The 22,170-nt window shown below is 31.2% G+C and overlaps 1 protein-coding gene across 3 annotated transcripts in view; it reads left to right on the top strand.

The window, feature by feature from the left end:
- The window catches only part of LOC136977664 (sodium/potassium-transporting ATPase subunit alpha-like), a 155,414-nt gene that overhangs the window by 97,018 nt on the left and 36,226 nt on the right, over positions 1–22,170 (top strand). For all 3 annotated transcript variants that reach the window (XR_010881120.1, XM_067273197.1, XM_067273198.1), the window contains exons 11-13: positions 7,402–7,594; positions 11,465–11,640; positions 17,253–17,389. Coding sequence is in view for 2 of the 3 variants with exons in the window: in XM_067273197.1 (XP_067129298.1) it covers positions 7,402–7,594; positions 11,465–11,640; positions 17,253–17,389 (506 nt within the window). In the remaining variant the exon portion in view is untranslated. The remainder of the gene's footprint in view (positions 1–7,401; positions 7,595–11,464; positions 11,641–17,252; positions 17,390–22,170) is intronic.

The following is a 22,170-nucleotide window of genomic DNA, read 5'->3' as shown; positions in this document are numbered from 1 at the left end:
CTGTTTTAAAAAATTTTAACATTTGATTTGTAACTAAACATAATCTACTATGATGCAGATATTAATATTGATAAAGACTACATAATCATTTATTTATTTAGTAGTTATGTTCTGAAAAAGTGCTGTGTTATACAAATCCATGCTGTACAAAACATGGAATTAGGTTCCAAAAGTTAACAGAAGTATACTATTGTTTATCATTACTAAGAGAGATATGTTTATTAAAACAATCAATAATTAACTAACAATCACAATTAAAAGTACTGTATTATGTGTTAATATTAATTTTAGTTAAACAAGGGCATTTTTACAAAATATTATCGTCATCTGCGTTTTTTTTTTTTTTTTGTTGATATTGATCAGAAATATCATCATCATCATCATTTTTTTTTTAACATAAAAATGTTTTATGTATGACAAAATAAAAAGTAAAAATATGTTATTAATTGAAAATTTGTTATATCGGTTTGCAATTATTTTCCAGAATTTGTGCTCAAATACTGAATTGTTCAGTTTGGGAACAGTTCAAGTACCAAGATACTGCTGTATTTCATTTGTCATTTTTATGAATGATTACTTACCTATGGTTAAAAAAGAGTTTAATAACACGTACCTAAAATTGTTTAAATAACTTTACTAAATACGAAGATTAATGTATAAAAACAAAACACAGTGACAGTCTTAAAGACTAAAGTCTGAAAGCAACGATGATACTTGGTTGATAGCAAAGCTAGGATAAGGAAGAAACAAATTGCACCACCAGTTTTCATTAAAGTAAACCTGATGAAAGGCTCAAAACTAACTGAAAATTTCAATATTCTAAAATCCATGGCAAATTTGAGACAGCATGCTTACTCGAAGAAAAAAAATCAAAATAATGGTGTTTGCACTTAAAAATTATGAAATTTTGTATGGAGAATTTCTCAAATTCTTAAACCATGTTAGAGTAAACCTACATTTAGTACTGTCTTGTATGATAGATACCTGTATAATAAACCTAATCAAAAATCAAATAGATTTTTACTGTATAAGTTTTGTCTTTAAATCTAGAAAAGGAATATCATTATTGAATGTCTAGAGATATTATTTTAAATAAAGTTTTACAACAATTACATTAAAAATTCAATTGAGGCCATATAGAATAAACTATTTTCATTTTAGAAATAATACTTAAATCTCCAGTTAGGATTTTAGAACATACCGTAATGATAATTTAATATATATATATATTTAATATAATTTAAAAATATATATATTTTTAAATTTTTATTCAAAAAAATCTTAATTTTAGATAAATTATTTTTATAAGCAGATATTGATCAGATTATGACCTAAAATGTTTCTTAAAGTAAAATTTTTTGACCACCTGATTTGATCTGTCAGTTCATTGAGATTAATTAAATTTATTAGTTAATTATTGAAGTTTTCAACATTTCATTATTTACACTGTTTTACAACAAGTTAGCATCAGATAATTTATATAAAATTGCATCAATTTAATTGTCTTTTCTCTATAACTCTTATTCTTTTTTTGGTGTTTAATACTCTACACTAAACATTTTTTATACACTCCAGAACCTTTTTCAAATAATAAGTATGACATATATTGGGCACATGTACAAATTTATGTGCATTCACATGAATATATATGGATATGCATATATGTGCTTATATATGTACAGTACTATACATATATGCACACAAATTATTTTGAGAAACTTGTAATCATAGTATAGTTTGATTTCACAAAATATTGGACAATATTTGTGTTACCAAATCAACAAGACTATTTGCATAAGAATTTTAAGGTTTGCTAAAATAAAAACTAATTTTTTGTATCTGATTGTATTGTAATAAAAGTTATTTTTTATGAAAATTAAAAAAAAAAATTTAAAAACGATTACATTGTAATTTATCAGAACTTACTGTCAGTATTGGACTGGTGACAAATTTCAGCTTGGAAAAAAATACCAAATATATACATTTATATTACAGAGTGTATCAAAAAGAATATCAGTGTTCAGAATATAAATATGTATAATTTGTCTTACTTGTAGTATAAAATAATAAACTATATATAAAGCAGATACTAGCTCAGCCAATAATTATTCTAATACACAAAATAACACCTTTTACTTATAGCTGAGATAATTTTAATGAGAAAACTAACGTTTTCGGCCTACTCAATAAGCCATCTTCAGGTTCTAACATTCGAAAAAAGGAACATTATCGTTCCATTAAAAGAATACAAATGTTTGAAAAAAAAATTCAAACCGTTAGTAACGGACAAAAAAAGAAGAACATGGTAATATAAGTAAATAAATATACAAAAATAAATAAAAACAAAAAAGAAAAAACATGGTAATATAAATAAATAAATATACAAAAATAAATAAAAACAAAAAAGTAAAAACATAGTAATATAAATAAATAAATATACAATAAAATCGTTATAGTGGGAAACGATTCCACTGATGATGCTTTTTTAAAAAGAGTGGCAGATTATCAAGGAATGATGCCAAAACAAGCTAAGACAAGCCTACGAGTTTGTGATACATCTCTTAACTACGAATTTCCAAGCTGTCGGTAGGCTGTCAGCGTCCCTCGCATTTATGCATGCCTCCCCAACTTGCTTTTATAAATTTCAATTTTTTCTGCGGTGCCTGCTAACGTTGGGGAGCTCAAGGGTTTTACAATATTCACTTCCTCCCATTTAATTACTGAGCCTTGGGTCTGCGCGTATTGCGAAAGTACTGTTGCGTTGGAGCCTTTCCTGACATCATACTTGTGTTCCTTAAGTCTTTTCCCTAAAGTTCTTGTTGTGACTCCAATGTAGTCTTTTTCGATACCCAGCTCCGCGTTCTCGTACAGGATTTTGTATACTCCTGCTTTTTCTTCCTTTTTGATACGATCTTTATCATTTCTTAAGATTGTGTATAGGTTCGGAGCTCTTTTTAGAACCGTTCTGGTCTCCTTGCAATTTGCAATTTCTTTCATGATACCTTTTGAACTCTTGTTGTAAGTAAACTTTGTGATTTTATTGGGAACGTATTTTGAATCTCTTGTTGTGCCCATCTCATACTTTTTAACTAATCCTGCTATTGTGCCTTTTTTATAACCTAGGGATTTGGCCACTTGCGTGATTCTGTCGATTTCTTTATCTCTGTTAACAACGTTGTCACAATATATATAGGCCCTTCTGATAAGAGCTCGGAATGCTTCCAGTTTGTAATGGTACGGGTCGTTAGAATGCGATGGAATATAAAGTGGGCTGTGTGTAGGTTTTATGTACACGTTGGTGGAAAAATGCCCTTCCTTGAACACAATATTGATGTCTAGAAAATGGATAGCGAGGGAACTCTTTTGTTCCATTTTCAATTTTAGGCCGTCGTTGTTGCTGTTTATCCTTTTCACGAATTTACCTATCATACTATTACTCCTCCAAACAATAAGAACATCGTCCACGTATCTCTTGAAATATAATACATCCTTTCTAAAATCATACAGGACTTTTTTCTCCAGTTTTCTAATGACCAACTCGCACAATACTCCTGAGACCGGACTTCCCATTGGTACTCCCCGTTTTTGCCTGTACGCTTGGCCGTTGAAACTAAAGCAGGATTCATAACATACTAGATTGACCATTTCTGATATCTTTTCGTTGTAACGTGCTAATTCCGGGTTTACATCAAATAAGAACTCTAAAAGGGCTTCCTTGCAAGACTCGATTTTTACGGAGGGATACATGTTTTTATAATCAAATACCGTTGCCACTTCCTTTTCCATTAATGCTAAGTTTTGTATCTCCTCGACCACTTTGGCAGGATCTTGTGCCACCAGTGCGCTGTTATCAAGCTGAGAGGATATAAATCTGTGTAATCGCTTTTCTAAGATGAAAGTCGGTCCCTTGCGTTTTTCTACTATTGGCCTTATTTCCTTCCCTTCTTTGTGAGTCTTGGCGAATGCAAACAATCTTGGCATCCCTGGTCTTGCGTTACTGCATTTCTTAAGAAAGGGTAAAATAGTGTTAAGTTTTGTTCTCGCTAGCTTTTTGACTCTCCTATCAATGCTCTCGATGATTTTGTAATCAACTTTTTCACATTCTGTTTTTGTTATGTAATCCTCCAACGCTTTGTTGTACGTTTCTCTTTTCATAATTACCAAAAGTTTACTTTTGGTAATTTAGAATTTGGTAATTTTCGAATGTTAGAACCTGAAGATGGCTTATTGAGTAAGCCGAAAACGTTAGTTTTCTCATTAAAATTATCTCAGCTATAAGTAAAAGGTGTTATTTTGTGTATTAGAATAATTATTGGCTGAGCTAGTATCTGCTTTATGTTAGTATGGCGGCACCGGTTAAATACTATAAGGAGTACAGAAGGTTGGCTTTACGACTGGTGAAGGCTAATGGCAAACTGGAGTTTTTAAAGGAGTGTTTCAGAAATAAGGTATTTCCGATGTCTATTTATAGACTCAGCTTCCCAAAAGAATGCCGCTCTTTAAAAGTTAAATTTTGCATTGCGTGCGTAAGTCCATCAGGATAGCTAAAAACAAGAAATACGGAGTCTTGCATGAGCTTATAAACCTTGAAAATAAGATACATGATGAAGATCCGGAAATGTTAGTGGAAATTAACAAAGGAGTAATTCAACTAACGGATAAGGTTTATAAGAATACAACGAAAAACTTTGTCAGAAAAATGAAATGGATCATCACTAAACAAACAATAAAAAGAACCAGGAGGAACTTTCCAACATTCATCATGTGGGACCAGATAGAAGTTCCAGCGAAGGTAAAAGAGGTTCTAGAGAAAAGCCCCAACTTTGTCCCAATGAATTCAGAAGACTGGGAAACATCGATTCAAGAAATTGAAAAAAGAATTGTAGGGCTGGAATCCTTAGGAAAGGATTATTTCAGATGGAAGACGGTTATTAAGAACCAAGCAAATTGGAAGAAAGGAGGAAGCAAGAACAATTACATCCAGTTTACTAAAAGATGGTTGAGGGTGAACGATTTAATAGCTACAAGAGTGGACAAAAGTAAACTTTTGGTAATTATGAAAAGAGAAACGTACAACAAAGCGTTGGAGGATTACATAACAAAAACAGAATGTGAAAAAGTTGATTACAAAATCATCGAGAGCATTGATAGGAGAGTCAAAAAGCTAGCGAGAACAAAACTTAACACTATTTTACCCTTTCTTAAGAAATGCAGTAACGCAAGACCAGGGATGCCAAGATTGTTTGCATTCGCCAAGACTCACAAAGAAGGGAAGGAAATAAGGCCAATAGTAGAAAAACGCAAGGGACCGACTTTCATCTTAGAAAAGCGATTACACAGATTTATATCCTCTCAGCTTGATAACAGCGCACTGGTGGCACAAGATCCTGCCAAAGTGGTCGAGGAGATACAAAACTTAGCATTAATGGAAAAGGAAGTGGCAACGGTATTTGATTATAAAAACATGTATCCCTCCGTAAAAATCGAGTCTTGCAAGGAAGCCCTTTTAGAGTTCTTATTTGATGTAAACCCGGAATTAGCACGTTACAACGAAAAGATATCAGAAATGGTCAATCTAGTATGTTATGAATCCTGCTTTAGTTTCAACGGCCAAGCGTACAGGCAAAAACGGGGAGTACCGATGGGAAGTCCGGTCTCAGGAGTATTGTGCGAGTTGGTCATTAGAAAACTGGAGAAAAAAGTCCTGTATGATTTTAGAAAGGATGTATTATATTTCAAGAGATACGTGGACGATGTTCTTATTGTTTGGAGGAGTAATAGTATGATAGGTAAATTCGTGAAAAGGATAAACAGCAACAACGACGGCCTAAAATTGAAAATGGAACAAAAGAGTTCCCTCGCTATCCATTTTCTAGACATCAATATTGTGTTCAAGGAAGGGCATTTTTCCACCAACGTGTACATAAAACCTACACACAGCCCACTTTATATTCCATCGCATTCTAACGACCCGTACCATTACAAACTGGAAGCATTCCGAGCTCTTATCAGAAGGGCCTATATATATTGTGACAACGTTGTTAACAGAGATAAAGAAATCGACAGAATCACGCAAGTGGCCAAATCCCTAGGTTATAAAAAAGGCACAATAGCAGGATTAGTTAAAAAGTATGAGATGGGCACAACAAGAGATTCAAAATACGTTCCCAATAAAATCACAAAGTTTACTTACAACAAGAGTTCAAAAGGTATCATGAAAGAAATTGCAAATTGCAAGGAGACCAGAACGGTTCTAAAAAGAGCTCCGAACCTATACACAATCTTAAGAAATGATAAAGATCGTATCAAAAAGGAAGAAAAAGCAGGAGTATACAAAATCCTGTACGAGAACGCGGAGCTGGGTATCGAAAAAGACTACATTGGAGTCACAACAAGAACTTTAGGGAAAAGACTTAAGGAACACAAGTATGATGTCAGGAAAGGCTCCAACGCAACAGTACTTTCGCAATACGCGCAGACCCAAGGCTCAGTAATTAAATGGGAGGAAGTGAATATTGTAAAACCCTTGAGCTCCCCAACGTTAGCAGGCACCGCAGAAAAAATTGAAATTTATAAAAGCAAGTTGGGGAGGCATGCATAAATGCGAGGGACGCTGACAGCCTACCGACAGCTTGGAAATTCGTAGTTAAGAGATGTATCACAAACTCGTAGGCTTGTCTTAGCTTGTTTTGGCATCATTCCTTGATAATCTGCCACTCTTTTTAAAAAAGCATCATCAGTGGAATCGTTTCCCACTATAACGATTTTATTGTATATTTATTTATTTATATTACTATGTTTTTACTTTTTTGTTTTTATTTATTTTTGTATATTTATTTATTTATATTACCATGTTTTTTCTTTTTTGTTTTTATTTATTTTTGTATATTTATTTACTTATATTACCATGTTCTTCTTTTTTTGTCCGTTACTAACGGTTTGAATTTTTTTTTCAAACATTTGTATTCTTTTAATGGAACGATAATGTTCCTTTTTTCGAATGTTAGAACCTGAAGATGGCTTATTGAGTAGGCCGAAAACGTTAGTTTTCTCATTAAAATTATCTCATCTATAAGTAAAAGGTGTTATTTTGTGTATTAGAATAATAAACTATACCTGATATGAAAGAGGAATGTACAAAGTTTTAATAACACACATCATCTTACAATCTGAATTAGAATAAGACATTTTAAATTTAATACAGTAGATAATGATTGTATTTTGTTTATTAATTTATTTTTCTTGAGTGAAATGTAACATATATTAAAATAAGGAATGACTACTCTGCAAATGACACCTTCAAAAAATTTCCAATTTTTCAGGGAACCAGTCTACCACTGCTTATTATATTAACATGTTTCATATTACAGTACATGAACCATTAAAATATATTTTTTATAGGTAACTATTCATGAAACTGAAGATTCTGATGATCCTAGTTATATTTTATGTATGAAAGGAGCACCTGAACGAATTTTAGATAGATCTTCAACAATATTTATTAATGGAGAGGAGAAAGAATTGGATGAAGAAATGAAGGATGCATTTAATAATGCATACTTAGAATTAGGTGGCTTAGGAGAACGTGTTATTGGTAAATATTTATTAATATGACAGTCACTATAAATATCAGGTAACCAAACAAGTTTGTGCAGTTTTTTATTATTATCATTTCACCACAAGCCAAGAGAATGCAGAAATGTTCCATGTAAGTGGTGGAGTCATTCTTTTGTATTTACATCATCTATGAAAAATATGGTAGCTAATAAATGTGTTTGAAATATACTGACTTCTAATAACAAACTTTAGTGGTTTACACTATGTTATTGCTTTTCATGTACAAGAATAAATTGTTTTTCAACAGGTAGTTGAAATACAATGGAAAATGGATTATCTACAAGAACATCTAGTACTCCTATCATTGGTTGTTATCCAATGAATCTGTACTATAAACATCAAAGTATAAGGTTCACCAACAGAAAATTTTGTTGTCTGTCTGTTTTCCCATGTCAGCTTCATGCTATTAATCATTGCCCAGTTCCAAAAAACTGCCAACATTTGTCTTCACATATATGCAGCAGGCTTTTTTCTTTGTTCTGGGTACTACACAATAGACAATTCTAAAACTGAGAAGTACTTGTTACAGAACTGATAATTTTTTTTCCATTCTAAAGACTGGGAGTTTAATCAGAATGGTATTTAAAAATTTGTATTTCATTGATAAAAGGTTAAACATTGTACTGGTGCTTTTTTTTCTGAATAAAAAATATCTTTATTCATTTCTTACATATTGCTTAATTTTACTCTCAAGAACTGTACAAACTATTTCGGTTACTTAATATATTGGTTAAGATTGTTTTGTTGTTGTTACATTAATAAAATGTAATTTGTTTTAATTTAAAAAGAAGGTAAACTCTTCTAAAATTTAAAGTAAAAACAGTCTATAAAATTGTTGTAAAACAGAAATATGCTAAATTAAACATTAGAAAACATCAATGGGCAAACTGCATAAAACATAAGGCAAAGAATATAAATTTACCACTTAAATGCATAGTGGTGCATGTTCTAATAATACAAAAAGTATACAAAAAATAAACTCCAGGATTTTTGAATCCTGGTGTTTTCTTTTTAATAAAAGCCTAAAGGGATTGACTTATTAAAGCTTTCTTTGTGTTCATATTTGCCAACAATTTTATAGGTTGTAATTATTTGAAATTTTAAGAACATTTATACTTAAATGGAATTTTAATTTTTAAATGAAAATTCTCTCTTTAGAATGCTATTTTATAATTAAGTATTATACTTCTGCTATTTTCAATTGTTTTTTTCTTTCAAAATAAAAATAAAAATAAAAATATAAAAAAATTTAATTAAGAAGAATAAGGGTCAATATCAAAAGCATTGCCCTTGACATTGGTCCTTATTCTTCCAAATCACATATATTTTATGATGCAGGTAATTTTCACAGAAACAAAATAGTCAAAATTATGTAATCAAATAAAACAACAAAAATATAGTAAAATATCTAAAATTAAACAAAATAACCATAAATAAAAAATATCACCATTAACAATGTCAATTTGAGAGAATTTTCAGAATCAAAAACATAATTTAATGTTGATATGGATCAATCAATCTCACCCCTGCTATGCAAAGCATTCCTAGTAGCAAAATATATGTAAATGTTGCACAACAAAAAATGGTTTCTGAAGTGTAGAGCAAACTTTAATGAAACAATTTGTTAGAGATAACATTAGAAAAAAATGCTGTCTACTTGATCAATGAAATTGTGCCATTTTGTACTATCCAAGTATCATGGTAAACATGTCAATGGTAGGCTAAAATAACCAAACTTTTTATATGGTTTTCGTTTTAATGTTTCTTATATTATAGTATTTGATTCATATAATAACAAAGTTATCTTACAGGTTTATCACACCAAGTGACTAATCTAACATATTTTAAAAATTCTTTAAATTGTGTACAGTAGAGGAATATAGAATTTTAAAAATATTAGATTGGTCACTGGTAAACTCTTACATAAGACAACCTTTGTAGTTAAATAAATCAAATACTATAATATAATATAATAGAAGGTTTAGAATTACAAAACAATCTAAAATTCTTAATGTTTGTTCTATTTTTTGCTTGCGCAATGCTGAGCTTACCTATAGTTTTTATAATAAAATATTACCATTGAGTACATATAAAATTTTTTCTATTCTTTTTGACTTTTGTAGTGTGTATGCAAATCAAGTGGTTTCAAGGAAAATCAAGTTTAATCTATTAAACTTGATTTTCAATAAATGATTATATGTTTTTTGATATTTTAGTCTGCCTAGGTTTATAAATTGCATTTATATAAAGTTTTAAATACATTTATTTAATATGATATAAAAACAAGATCAAAAATGCCACAAATAAAAAATGATAGTCCCAGTGATGTGTGGAGATATGTCTGAGAGCACAACTTTACAGTCAGTCCTGGTACCAAGTATGTCTCCTCTTTTTTTCCTTTTCTCCTGCTTTTCTGCTTTAGTAGCCCATTCTCTCTTATCTTTTTCCCATTTCCTTTACATCCTCTTCTATGCCCTGCTGGCTTGTAAAGGAAACATGCTCACACCTTTCTATTGTAACGTTTAAGGTGACAAGTACAAGGTCCAGCGAGCGGGATAGTACAAATAAATAACTAGATTTTATTCTCGTAACAAAGTAATTTATTTTTGCTCTAAACAGGTTCTTTGGATCCCAACAACTACAAGTGATTTCTATACACACACACGTTAGAATCTATCTTAACAAACAAAAGATCAACGAGCACGACAAGTATACGCGGGCCGAAACTTACAAACTAATTCTTATGCTAATTATAACTAAGGAAAGAATAGAAGATGGAAAATAGAAGAAGAAAAAAGGTAGAAATACCCGGGACTTTCCTGTTTTTTCAAAGATTTGGGTGAGATACTAGTTTGATGCTTTTCTTGGAACATTGCTCCTCGTGTTATCTGTCGGCACTCCTTTCAATTTCTTTCACTAGCTTCCTTGGGGTGAACGTAGCCTTCAATCGTCTAAAATTCGATCGGGTGGCTACCCTAATTCCGCCCTTATTCTTCGGAATTCGAGTCCAAGTCTCTTTTTCGAAACCTAGTGGTTTCCGATTGTCGTACTAACTATCTGGTGCCTTCCTTCTCTCTGTCCGTCCTTGTTGAGAGTTCTGACCAAAAGTGTCTCTTCCCTTTGTTCATCAGCCCCAGGGCCTTGCCTCACCTTTTGTTTATGTACACCTTTCTTGGAATTGGTAATCCCACCCAAGGGATAATGAACCAGAAAGACAAAGCAAGAAAGTTCTAGAAGGAGATGAGACAAAGAATAGAAAAAAAGGATACTAAACTAAACTTAAATTTATATTTACAACAAAATAATATAGCGTACAGCTACACTATATTCTTGACTCAGGTGGGAGGTTATGTTGCAGACAGTCACAGCATTTTACCAAGAGAACCATCATTAATTACTGTCAGGACAGTAATAAATTGCTAAAATTTGTAAATTCTGGCAGTTATGTATTGCTTAAGTTAAAGAATATATCTAAATAATTATGAAAATATGTAAAAATACTTTATAAAATAATAATATTGTATAATATAGATATTAAAAAATTGGAAAGAGTATTTCTGTTCAAGAAAATTATAAGGAAAAAATTCAGTGTATCATATTTTGATTCTTTTTGGTTTTTCTTATTTTTGTAAACTGATGATAATACATTGAAATCCTATAATTTAAAATTCTAAAATGTTTGAGAATATAAGCAGGAAATTAATATCATTTCAAATCTCAAAACATTCTTTAATAGAACAATTGTTAGTTATCTTTTATACTAAATTTCAGTAATTTATATTAGTAATGATTAAATGTATGTCATAATATGAATTTCAATTAATATTTTATTTATTTATATTTATAGGTTTTTGTGATTATAAGTTGCCCTCAGACAAATATCCACCTGGTTATCCATTTGACCCAGATGAACAGAATTTTCCTCTAAGTAATCTTAGATTTCTTGGTTTGGTATCTATGATTGATCCACCTCGAGCTGCAGTACCAGATGCAGTAGCAAAATGCCGTAGTGCTGGTATTAAGGTACATTATGAAATAATCAACTTTTTATAATATTAATTAAATCACAAAATATTGGAAAATATTAAATCATAATAGTATACAAAGTCTTTAGATGTAATATAATATTATAACCATTATGCCTAATTATGTTCATTATTGTACTGATAGAAAACTATAATGATATACTCTTCTAAATGTCTGGAAAAAAATCCAACTGTATATTTATATGCCATAACAACCAAATATTAACTGCTAGACTCTTGGAATATAATCTTTAACTTAATTATGGCTTAAGAAGTTGACAGTTAATGTTTGACTGTAATAATACAGGATGTCCAAGAAAGATCTTTATCATTCTAAACATTAATAACAAAAATACTAACAGGTGAAATGAAATGCAGTTTGCTGCAAAAGAATCTAAGAGTTTTTTTTACAGTACCTTCAATGTACGTGAACTTCGTTAGTAGCACGAACAATGTCGAGTCTGTACTCGATTTCCCTCCAAGTGTTTTTTAACATTTGCGGTGTAACAGTGAGGATTGCTAATTGTATCCTGTCAACATTTCCTGTCTCTTTAAACTTCTCCATCCATGCATAAATTGAAGGCACACTTGGTGGGTCTTTATGGTACACATCTGGCAAAAATTTCTTTGCATGGTTATCGGTGATTTTGTTTCAGCTAACCACAATACACACTGTGCTTTCTCTTGTGCAGTTGCCATTTTTTTCCTTATCACAACTGGTAATTGATACCAGAAAAACTCTTAAATTTCTTCATTCTTTTGCAGCAAACTGCATTTCATTTCACCTGTTAGTATTTTTGTTATTAATGTTTAGAATGATAAAGATCTTTCTCAGACACCCTGTATATTGGACTTTGTTACTGTTTACGTTTATATATGTATGTCATAATGTCTCACATGATGTACAGATTTCAAATTTGCACTGTTAAGCTTTTTGTTTTTTTTTCTAAAGTTATTAATTTAAATTTAATAGAAAATTATTAATTATTGAACATATAATTATAGATCTGTCTACAGCAGAAAATTTCTGTAAACATACTTTATGAAAGCAACCTCAAAAACATATTTACAAAAATTTTACTTGTTTTAAAAATACTCATAAATGTATTCTTCATAACTTTTAATTTTTTTTTCTTTTTTAATTTTTATTTTTACATTTGTTTTAATGTGTTCTAATGTATTCTAATGTTTTTTTTCCATACTTGTTTTTAGCTCATTTATTTATTTAATTGTCACGGGTTTTATTGTTATGCAAAGTGGAAATCTTTTGTCTTAATCAGACTTTTCCTATTGTAACTAAAATAAATAAATATAAATAAATAATAAAATTTAATATTTCTATTAATCTATAAGGAAATTATATAGTTATCATTGATTCAAGAAATTTACTGTTAAATGTAAAGAAAACAAAATATTTGAAATTTATATGCTTTTACAAACTTAATAAATTTTAATTATTATTGTTCAAACAATTTAATTTTATGTTAATAAATGAATTTAATATATTTGTTCTATGAAAAGCTCTGTTCAGTTTTATGTAAAAAGTGAAATAAGTTATCCTTATTATTTCACATAAAATGCAAAGTAAATTTCAAAAGTATATTTTAGAAACAAAGATTTAGAATATGAAATTAAAAGTTCTATAATATGTTTCTGACCATATTTTTTAGTAGTAGAAAACTTTCAAAAATTTATTCATTGAAAAGATTGTGTGTATGAAAAATTACAAAAATAACTTTTTTATTTAAATTAGTGATTTTAATTATTCATAGATAATAATTTATGATTATTAATGCTTTACGATACCCCCTGTAACAAGGCTTAGCCTTATTGCAAATAAAAGAATTATTATTATTATTATTATTATTATTATTATTAATGTTTTATATTAGATGTTAATGTTTTTCATAGATATGAAAAGTAAAATTTAAATATAATTTTAAAATCTAGAAATATTTTTCTGAAACAGTATTATACAGTGGGTGATCGGTTAATGAACATAATCCATTCCAAGACTTTGTTCACTATCCGAATTGTTCGTTAACTGATTATCGATTTACCATAAATTTTTATGGAAATTTGATTAATTTGTTCTGGTGACCCCAAAAAATAAATAAATATTCTATAATTTTTTAATAAATTTATTTACATATAATAAAAAACTAAAAGCACTCTCTATTTTTTCATAGATGGCACATATTTGTTTCTCAGATGTGATTTTTGTCACTTTATCTGTTTAAGTATTTTTGATTATATCTTTCTTAGCTAAGATTGTGCCTACTGTAGATCTGTTGAAATCGTACTACCTAGCAACATCAGACTAGGGATTGCAATCCAGCAGTGTTTTGAATCCAGCTGGATTTTTGCTGGATTGAAATCATTCCAGCTGGATCCAGCGCGGATCCAGCGCGGATCCAGCGTGGATGTATTTTTGGTGCAATAAAATGTTATCTATCTATCTATCTATCTATCCTGCAATTTATGTTTTTTTTAATGAAATAAAACATTTAAAAAAATACTTTAAAAGCTTTTATTATTTAGACTGGTCACTATAAATCAGTAAAACTTCTTACACACTTAGGTAGTAAAATTAACTTTGGTTCGGTTTAACATTTGAGATAGAAATAATTAACTTTAAATGTTTAGTTAAAGATTACATTATAATTATAATCTAAGTTAAATAATAGCAAAGGTAATTCTACTGATTAATTTATATTAATATATTATAATAATGTAAGGACGGATAATCAGTGGCTAAGTGGCTATCAGTCTTACCAGTTTTCTTATATAGGCTCTACATATCAGTCTGTAGTTATTTATAGGTATATAAAACTATGTACTGGAAGTAGAATAAGTTAAATAAACTACACCTTTATCAATCCAGCAAAATTTAATAAAATAATAACGTTTTCAATCGTTTTTAACGATCTTCCTCGGTTACAAAAAAAATAGAACATTAAATATAGAACATAAAATGTGTTCGGAATAAATATGAAAATTAACGGAAAACGCCCAAACGGACAAAATATAGATAAATAAACAAAATAAATAGCGGAAAAAATATATACAGGGTGTTTTTTTTTAACTGACGGTACTCAGAAACATCTGTAGAGCAATCTAGCAGCCGGACTGTCGCCAAATTTGGGAGAGTGACTAAGGACGACATGGAAAAGAGATTCCGCGAAGAAAAAAGTAGTACCTAAATTCGCCGGTAGAGGAGGATTTGGCGCTGTTGTAGCGAAAAAGCTACCAGCACTTCACTGAAGAAAGGGTCATCAGTCGCTTTTTTCCACTTGCATGGCCGCCTCGCTCCCCGGATCTAACCCCATGTTACTTTTTCCTGTGGGGTTACTTAAAGTCCAAGGTCTATCTTAGTAGTGTCCCAAACTTGATGACTTTGAAGGACAACATTTCTCGAACTGTGATGAACATTCCTGCGGACATGTTACGTTCGGCCATAGAGAACACGGTGTTCAGGATGCAATGAGTTGTCCAGCAGGACGGTGATCACATTGAAGAAGGGAGAAGGTTATTTGCTGATTAATTAAACTTTCGTTATTACACTGAAGCCTCTGTCTGATTATTCATTCGTGTGTTTGTTAATTGCAGCTGGATTTTATGCAGATTCTTAGCTGTTTTGCTACAACAGCGCCAAATCCACCCCTACCGAAAAATTTGGGTACTACTTTTTTCTTCGCGGAATCTCTTTCCCATGTCGTCCTTAGTCACTCTCCCAAATTTGGCGACAGTTCGGCTGTTAGATTGCTCTACAGATGTCTCTGAGTACCGTCAGTTTAAAAAAAAACACTCTGTAGCCTATATAAGATCCAATGAAACCAGCATTGTCCGTTAATAACATTAATTAATGTAAAAGGATCTCCACATGGTAGACAATGAGTCCGCATCTCTATGGTTTATACAACCAGTTGTCATGTGCGCCTTGCAGATTTCCAATCTCTCAAGATGTTTGACCGTTTGCCTATTCGTCGTCGTTTTTATAATTGTCGCTTGATCCCATTAGACGTTAACATCCTTCTGTCTTGTGTATGATGCCAGCGCAGTGTTGTCAAGGTTCTTACTGATTGTATATTTGTGCTCTTGGGCCTTTGTTTTAAACTGCGCATCGTTGCACCCACATAAACAAGCTTGGAATTGAAACGTTGGTTGTGTAAAGGCACCGAATATATACCCGTTGTTGAATTCCGATCCTCTTTCTTTTTATCGTTTCTTAAAAGTTTGAAAACAGTGGGATTACGTCGGCATACAATACGAAAATTATCAGACCTGGCAGTACATCTATGTATCTCGTTTAAAAAATGGGATGTAATTAAGCACTATTCTTTTTATATTTATTCGAAACACATTTTATGTTCTATAGTTAATGTATTTTTTTGTAACTGAGGAAGATCGTTAAAAGCGATTGAGTACGTTATTATTTTATTAAATTTTGCTGGATTGATTAAGGTATAGTTTATTTATGAGTAATTTAATTATTAGTGTTAGTAAAGTAGTGAGTAAGTAATTAGTAGCAGTCTAGTAGTTAGCAAAGCGGCAACGCGACGACGTAGACTTTTTCGCAATTATTTAGACAAGTTAATTGAGTATTTGCGGATCCGCAGCGCTGGATCCAGCACCAAGTGCTGGATCCAGCAGGCCGAAGAATGCGCTGGATCCAGCTGGATTGCTGGATGAGGGATCCAGCAATTGCAATCCCTACATCAGACATCTTCTACCCACTCTACCGTTGCTATTATCTTGTAAGATTTATTTTTTCAACAGAAAAATGGGTTAACATCTGGCTTGAACAGGACTACATTAAAATATCGGTTTTTGCGACAAAATTACTTTCTCCCAACATGTGTATGTTTACACAAAAACTATCATACAAATACCGTATACAATTTTATATATGGACAAGACCGTCGAGATGCTATCTTCACACTCTTTATTCCTCTTCCCCTTCAATCGTCGATCCGCTTCACTCAACGTTCCTTGTTGTTCCCGCTCGCTTCTCAGATGTTCCGAAAAAGGCCTCATTCCGTCGGCCTTGCTGCTATTTATACCGTCCTGCCTCCCCCTGCTGAGTTAATCGTCCCTTCCGGGTCTAACGGACAATGGAACGTTAGGGAAAGCAACAAACAAAGGGCATTGTCTACTAAGGGAACAACATGGCAAACAATCGCCACAATCTCTTGCTAAGTTTCTATAGTGAATACAGTTCTTAACACTCCACTTTAGGTCCTGTAATATTATGTTTTTTTTAAATAAAAAGTTTAGAAAAACACAAAATTTTGGAGAACAGAAATCAACTAGTGCAAAAAAGGTTATTTATACAGTTGTAAAAGTCTCATTCCATAAATTATTCATAGATGCCAATAAAATATAGTTTTACAAATCTTAAACGCATCGTCGCTTCTTGTGTTTGTTCTGTCAGGTGTTCATTGTCTGAACATAAAAATCTCTTGCGAAAGTGTTCGTTATCCAATTTGTTTGCTGTCCTAACTGTTCATTAACTGATCACCCACTGTATATTAATGTATTAAAGGAAAAATGTTACATAAACATTAAATTTTTTAACATGGAATCTAAATTATAATCTGGCATATCTAGGTTATTATGGTTACTGGAGATCATCCAATTACTGCCAAAGCAATTGCTAAAGCAGTTGGAATTATTTCTGAAGGAAATGAAACTGTAGAAGACATTGCTCAAAGATTAAATATTCCAATAGACGATGTTAATCCAAGGTAGGAAATATATAAATAAATTAAATATGCATTTATACTGTTTGTAAAAATTCAACCTGTTATCTAGCAGCTTTCATTTCCACAGTCTATAAAAATTCTCTTTTTTTTTCTGTTTATTTTTTAATAGAATTCTTTAATTCATCTTCAACCTTTGAAATGTTTGTTTGTACATTTTCAAAAATTATATGATTTAGCTAACATTAATACATTTTCAACATTGGATATCACTGGTGATGTATTTGAATCTTTCATCTTCGCTATTATTCTCCAGTAATGACATACCACCATAGTAAAGTACAATAGAACTTAGTTGGATTGCATTTTTATATTGTGAGGTTGCTGTATTGTGCACTTAAGTAAGAATGGATGAGAGGTGGAGATTTGTATGTGGGTGTGATAGACACTGAGACAGACTTGAGAGTTAAAAAAGTAATCCTGATTAATTAATACTAAAAAGGCTTACAGAAATTATTGTTCTTGGTGTTCTACAGGTAACAAGATAGTCTGTTGAGTTTTTTTGTTTTTTCTTGCAATCACTTCCAAGAAAAAAACAGAGAAGAGTCCTAAGAGAAGAGGATCTGTCCAAGAGATAAGGATCCTTCTGTTGTTTTGGCAGCGTCAGGGCAGTGTTGTCAATGGTTTGGAGAGGAGGTAATGTCAATCCAGAAAGAGAGAATTGAGAGGGTAGTTGAAGATGCAGTCAAGATAGCACTGAGAGAGATTGGAGAGAGATACTCTCTCTCTCCAATTTCTCTCAAAAACATTGAATTTCAAAGATGAGATACTCTCTCTCTCTTGTCTTTGAAATTCAATGTTTTTATTATTTTCTGTTCTTGATCACCCATTCCAATTGGATACTTCTTCATTTCATTTTCTAAGTGGTAGTTCACATGTTTCTAAGTGTAATGATGAGATCTCAACTTAGATCATGGGATGAGTCAAAATTAGGGTTGCCACCTCATAACTTAGTCTCGCCCGGAGATGATGATTTAAAAAACCAAAAAAAACCTGGGGATGTTTCCATAGAAGTCTCAGGAGGTGAAGGATCTAAAGTAGAGTGAATACTACAGTAGCTGGCCGTATATTTCTAAATATTTTTCAAAAATTACACTTTTTATTGTGATTTCCGACCCCCCAACTTAATTAAACGTATATATAATAAAATCTATTAATTAAAAAAATTAAAAAACTATTGGATGTTGTTTTTGACATCAGAAAGTAGCTTTAAATAACTTTACTGAAGTAAAATCTGTGCACTAGAACTTTAGAACAATGAATGAAATTTGATTTTAAAAATCCTATAAAAAACAATTAAGCATTAATCGTGTGTCATTAAAGGTTGATTAAAATCGCAATAAAATTTTTTCACGCAGGTAAAAATTTTTGAAAAAAATTTGGAGACTTAAAAAACATTTGAAAATCAAAAAAAAATTTTTATGAGGGTCAACGAACCGTTATGTAACTGTATTTAACCTGCTCAAGACTGACTAGAGTGTGGGACAATAGGAGTAACTATATTCTATAACTTACCGTTAATCATCAACCAAAACGAACACCGATTATCAAACTGTCCCCTATGTAGGCTATATCATGTCACTCTCAATAGACATTTCTTGACAGCACAGTCGCAAGAGAGAGTATAACTACATAGCACGCAGCAGCACTGCACCTACGCCAGTTATAGACATGTATTTAAGCCAACGACCACCACACCAGTAATTCGGTACACGGGGGAAGAAATATACGCGACGGTTTGCATATAATTTTGTACATATTCATTTCAACTAGCACAACTCGAATAGGTGGCAACCCTAGTCAAAATAGACATTTAATTTGTTCTCAACTGGAGATAGTTGATCTTGGAACTTACATTGTCTAGTTTTCCTTCATCATGTTTCTGAGAAAAGGGGTTTTTTTCATTATTATTATTTTTCCTTTTATAGAAAGAAAAATATTTTTTAAATATTAACAAATTTAGTATGGTTTTGGGACTTTTCTGGAGTTTCACAATATTAGTTTATCTTTAGTGTGCTGCTGTGCATAAAGCATCTTTACCATCATATATCATTTTTGGAGCATAAGCACTTCATATATCATTTGCATCATTAAAAGAAATGGAAGTGTATTGAATGCATTTATATTGGTAAAAAAAATAAAATAAAATTTATTATTACTTTAAATGATTTCTTGAAAACAAATGAAATAAAAATTAGACATTTTCCAGTAAAATTTATGTTATTTTTCTTTCACATTAATTATTTATTTTTAATGTAATATAATTCCTTTTTGGAACACTTTTAAGAGTAATTGAGGGAAAAAATTAAAAATTAAAGAAAAAGTAAGCATAAAAAATGAATGAATATTTATAACTTCATTATTAGTGCGTAAGGCATCATTTGCTCTATTTGCAACAAATACTGATTGCTGATATTATTGATTCATCTTAGAATTGTGGAAATATGATAGTAGTCAGTAATGGTAAATTGTCATAATCAAGTTTTATTTAACTTCTTTCTGTTTCAAAAAATTGCTGAATGGTTATTTTTTACTTAAATAGATAGTATTATTTAATAATTATTCTGTATTAAAATTAAGATATCACTGAATGATTCTAATAGGTGGTAATTATTAGTTTTTAATTTTGATTCCATTAGTACTAAATATTTTGACTATTAAATATTTTTTATTTCTCTAATATTCTATTTACCATATTTTTGTGCTGATTACTTGTGTTTGAAAGGGGTTTGCAGATTATGCAATAGGGCAGGCTATATGCATGTTACAATTGAATATTACAAATATGAACTTATCAAATACAATGAGGTGAGTTATGGAGAAATTTAATTTTCATTCTAGCAATTTTCAAATACAGTATACATAACGTGACCATTTATTTTTTGACTCAAAACGGGACATTGGTTTATTTAGGTTAATTAACAGGTAGTCAATAAAAAACACTTTTTTAAAGTTATTTATTCAGAAAAAGTCAGTTAGCTTAAAAGTTACGAATTAAAAAATATATATACCCGAAACGTTTAGTTATATTTATATTTATCAGAGGAACAAATTTGCTTTAATATAGCTGGTGATGATTTTAAGTAAGAATGAAACTCTTGGCACAATTTTTTTATATTCACCTTAATTATCAACATCGCCTTTAGAACTGAAATTTGTAACTGGGTCTTCTCAGATGGCCACAATTTGTTCATCATAGAAAATACTCTTTCTACTAGAGCATTTGTAGCAGGCAAACATAAAATATATTGAATTAAAATAGAAAAGTTTTCATGCTGAAGATTGTTGGCTTGAAAGTGTTTGAATACTTCCACCCAACGAGTTTTCGTGGAAACATTTAGATTATTCCATTCGGTTACTTTATCCGATGTAATGTAGTTACAAATTAATGAAAATTCGTCAAAAACTTCTGCATCTTTATTACAGTCAATATATTCCTTTTCAATTAATACATCCAGAGATTTTTGAACGTCTTCCCATGCGGGGACCTTTTTTAAATCTGCCCAATAAAATATCTCCATTTCTTTGGTAAGAAAGCAAGTCCACTGCTCCAGATATTCATGGCTTGTTTGATAAAATTCTGTAGCCGCCCTTTTCACAAACTCTTCATCTATGTCAGTAACATTATCTTTCGATTTCACTATTAATTGACGGACCATAAATGGAAGAAACTGATTGGTCTGTTTCTGAGTCAAATTGTCTTTTAGTTGATTGATTTCTTTTGCAGCTTCAATTGCCGATACAGTCTGACCTTCCAGTTTCAATACAGCTTGATGAAAACTTGCTGACAGAGCGTGTAAAAAATAAAGCCACAATTTGGATGTGGGATCTTCAAAAAAGTTTTTTAGCAACAGGGGACATTTTTCAATACTCAAAAAGTAGTTTTTTAATGGCCGATACATTTTTAAAACCCTTTCCAAGGCAGGCATAAGAGCAAGCCATCTAGTTTTGCTATAGCCGAGCATTTGTTGATATTCCGTTTCAGTTTCGGCGCAAAACTCCTTTAGAGCTTCAACTCGAATCGTGTAAACATAAAAAAATGAATATATCTTCACAATAATGCTTTCGTAATCTAAGGGTAGCCTGTCTGCAGCAGATTTTATTGCATTGTGAATTCCATGGGCTCCACATCCAATACCTATCAATGGCTTTTTCAGTGATGATTGCAATTTCGTTAACACATTGTTAGTTCCTCGCCTAGCCGCACCTCCGGAATTGACGTTGGCATTGTCTCCGCAAAATGCCACGACTTTTGCTGTCAAATTATTATCTGTCAACACTTGGTTTAAATAATCGACAATGATGTCAGAAGTCTCACCTGGTTGGTCTTGGAGATCTAAAATTTTTACTTGCACACCTACGTAAGGTTGAAAAAAGTGCACTAGAATAGGGTATATTTTCTTGTTACCGTGGTTTGAAGCGTCGTTTAGTATTGTAATACAATTGGACTTATCAAGATCATCTTTTAATTTTTTCATTGCTGTAGGCGTCAAAACATTTACTACAATAGCTTCTGATTTTGTACGCGCGCATGTAAATTTGGGATCGAAACATGATTGAATTAATTTCGACGCACAATCATTAGAGCGAAAACTGTGGTTATCTTGTATCGTGTGATAAGCCCAGACGCCTTCTGCCGCGGCGATATCCAAATCCTTTGAAGTTGGTGCGTCTGATTTCTTGAAAAAGGTTAACAGGTTAAAAAAGAACTCGAAGCGGCGGTACAATCGGCATTTTTTTTGTTTTTCAGACTTTAAATGCTGTTC

Source organism: Centruroides vittatus, unplaced genomic scaffold, assembly GCF_030686945.1.
Source record: "Centruroides vittatus isolate TY-2023 unplaced genomic scaffold, ASM3068694v2 contig_466, whole genome shotgun sequence".
NCBI classification, from domain to species: domain Eukaryota; kingdom Metazoa; phylum Arthropoda; class Arachnida; order Scorpiones; family Buthidae; genus Centruroides; species Centruroides vittatus.
The sequence above is the reverse complement of the archived record's forward strand: the minus strand, read 5'-3'. Positions and strand labels throughout refer to the sequence as shown.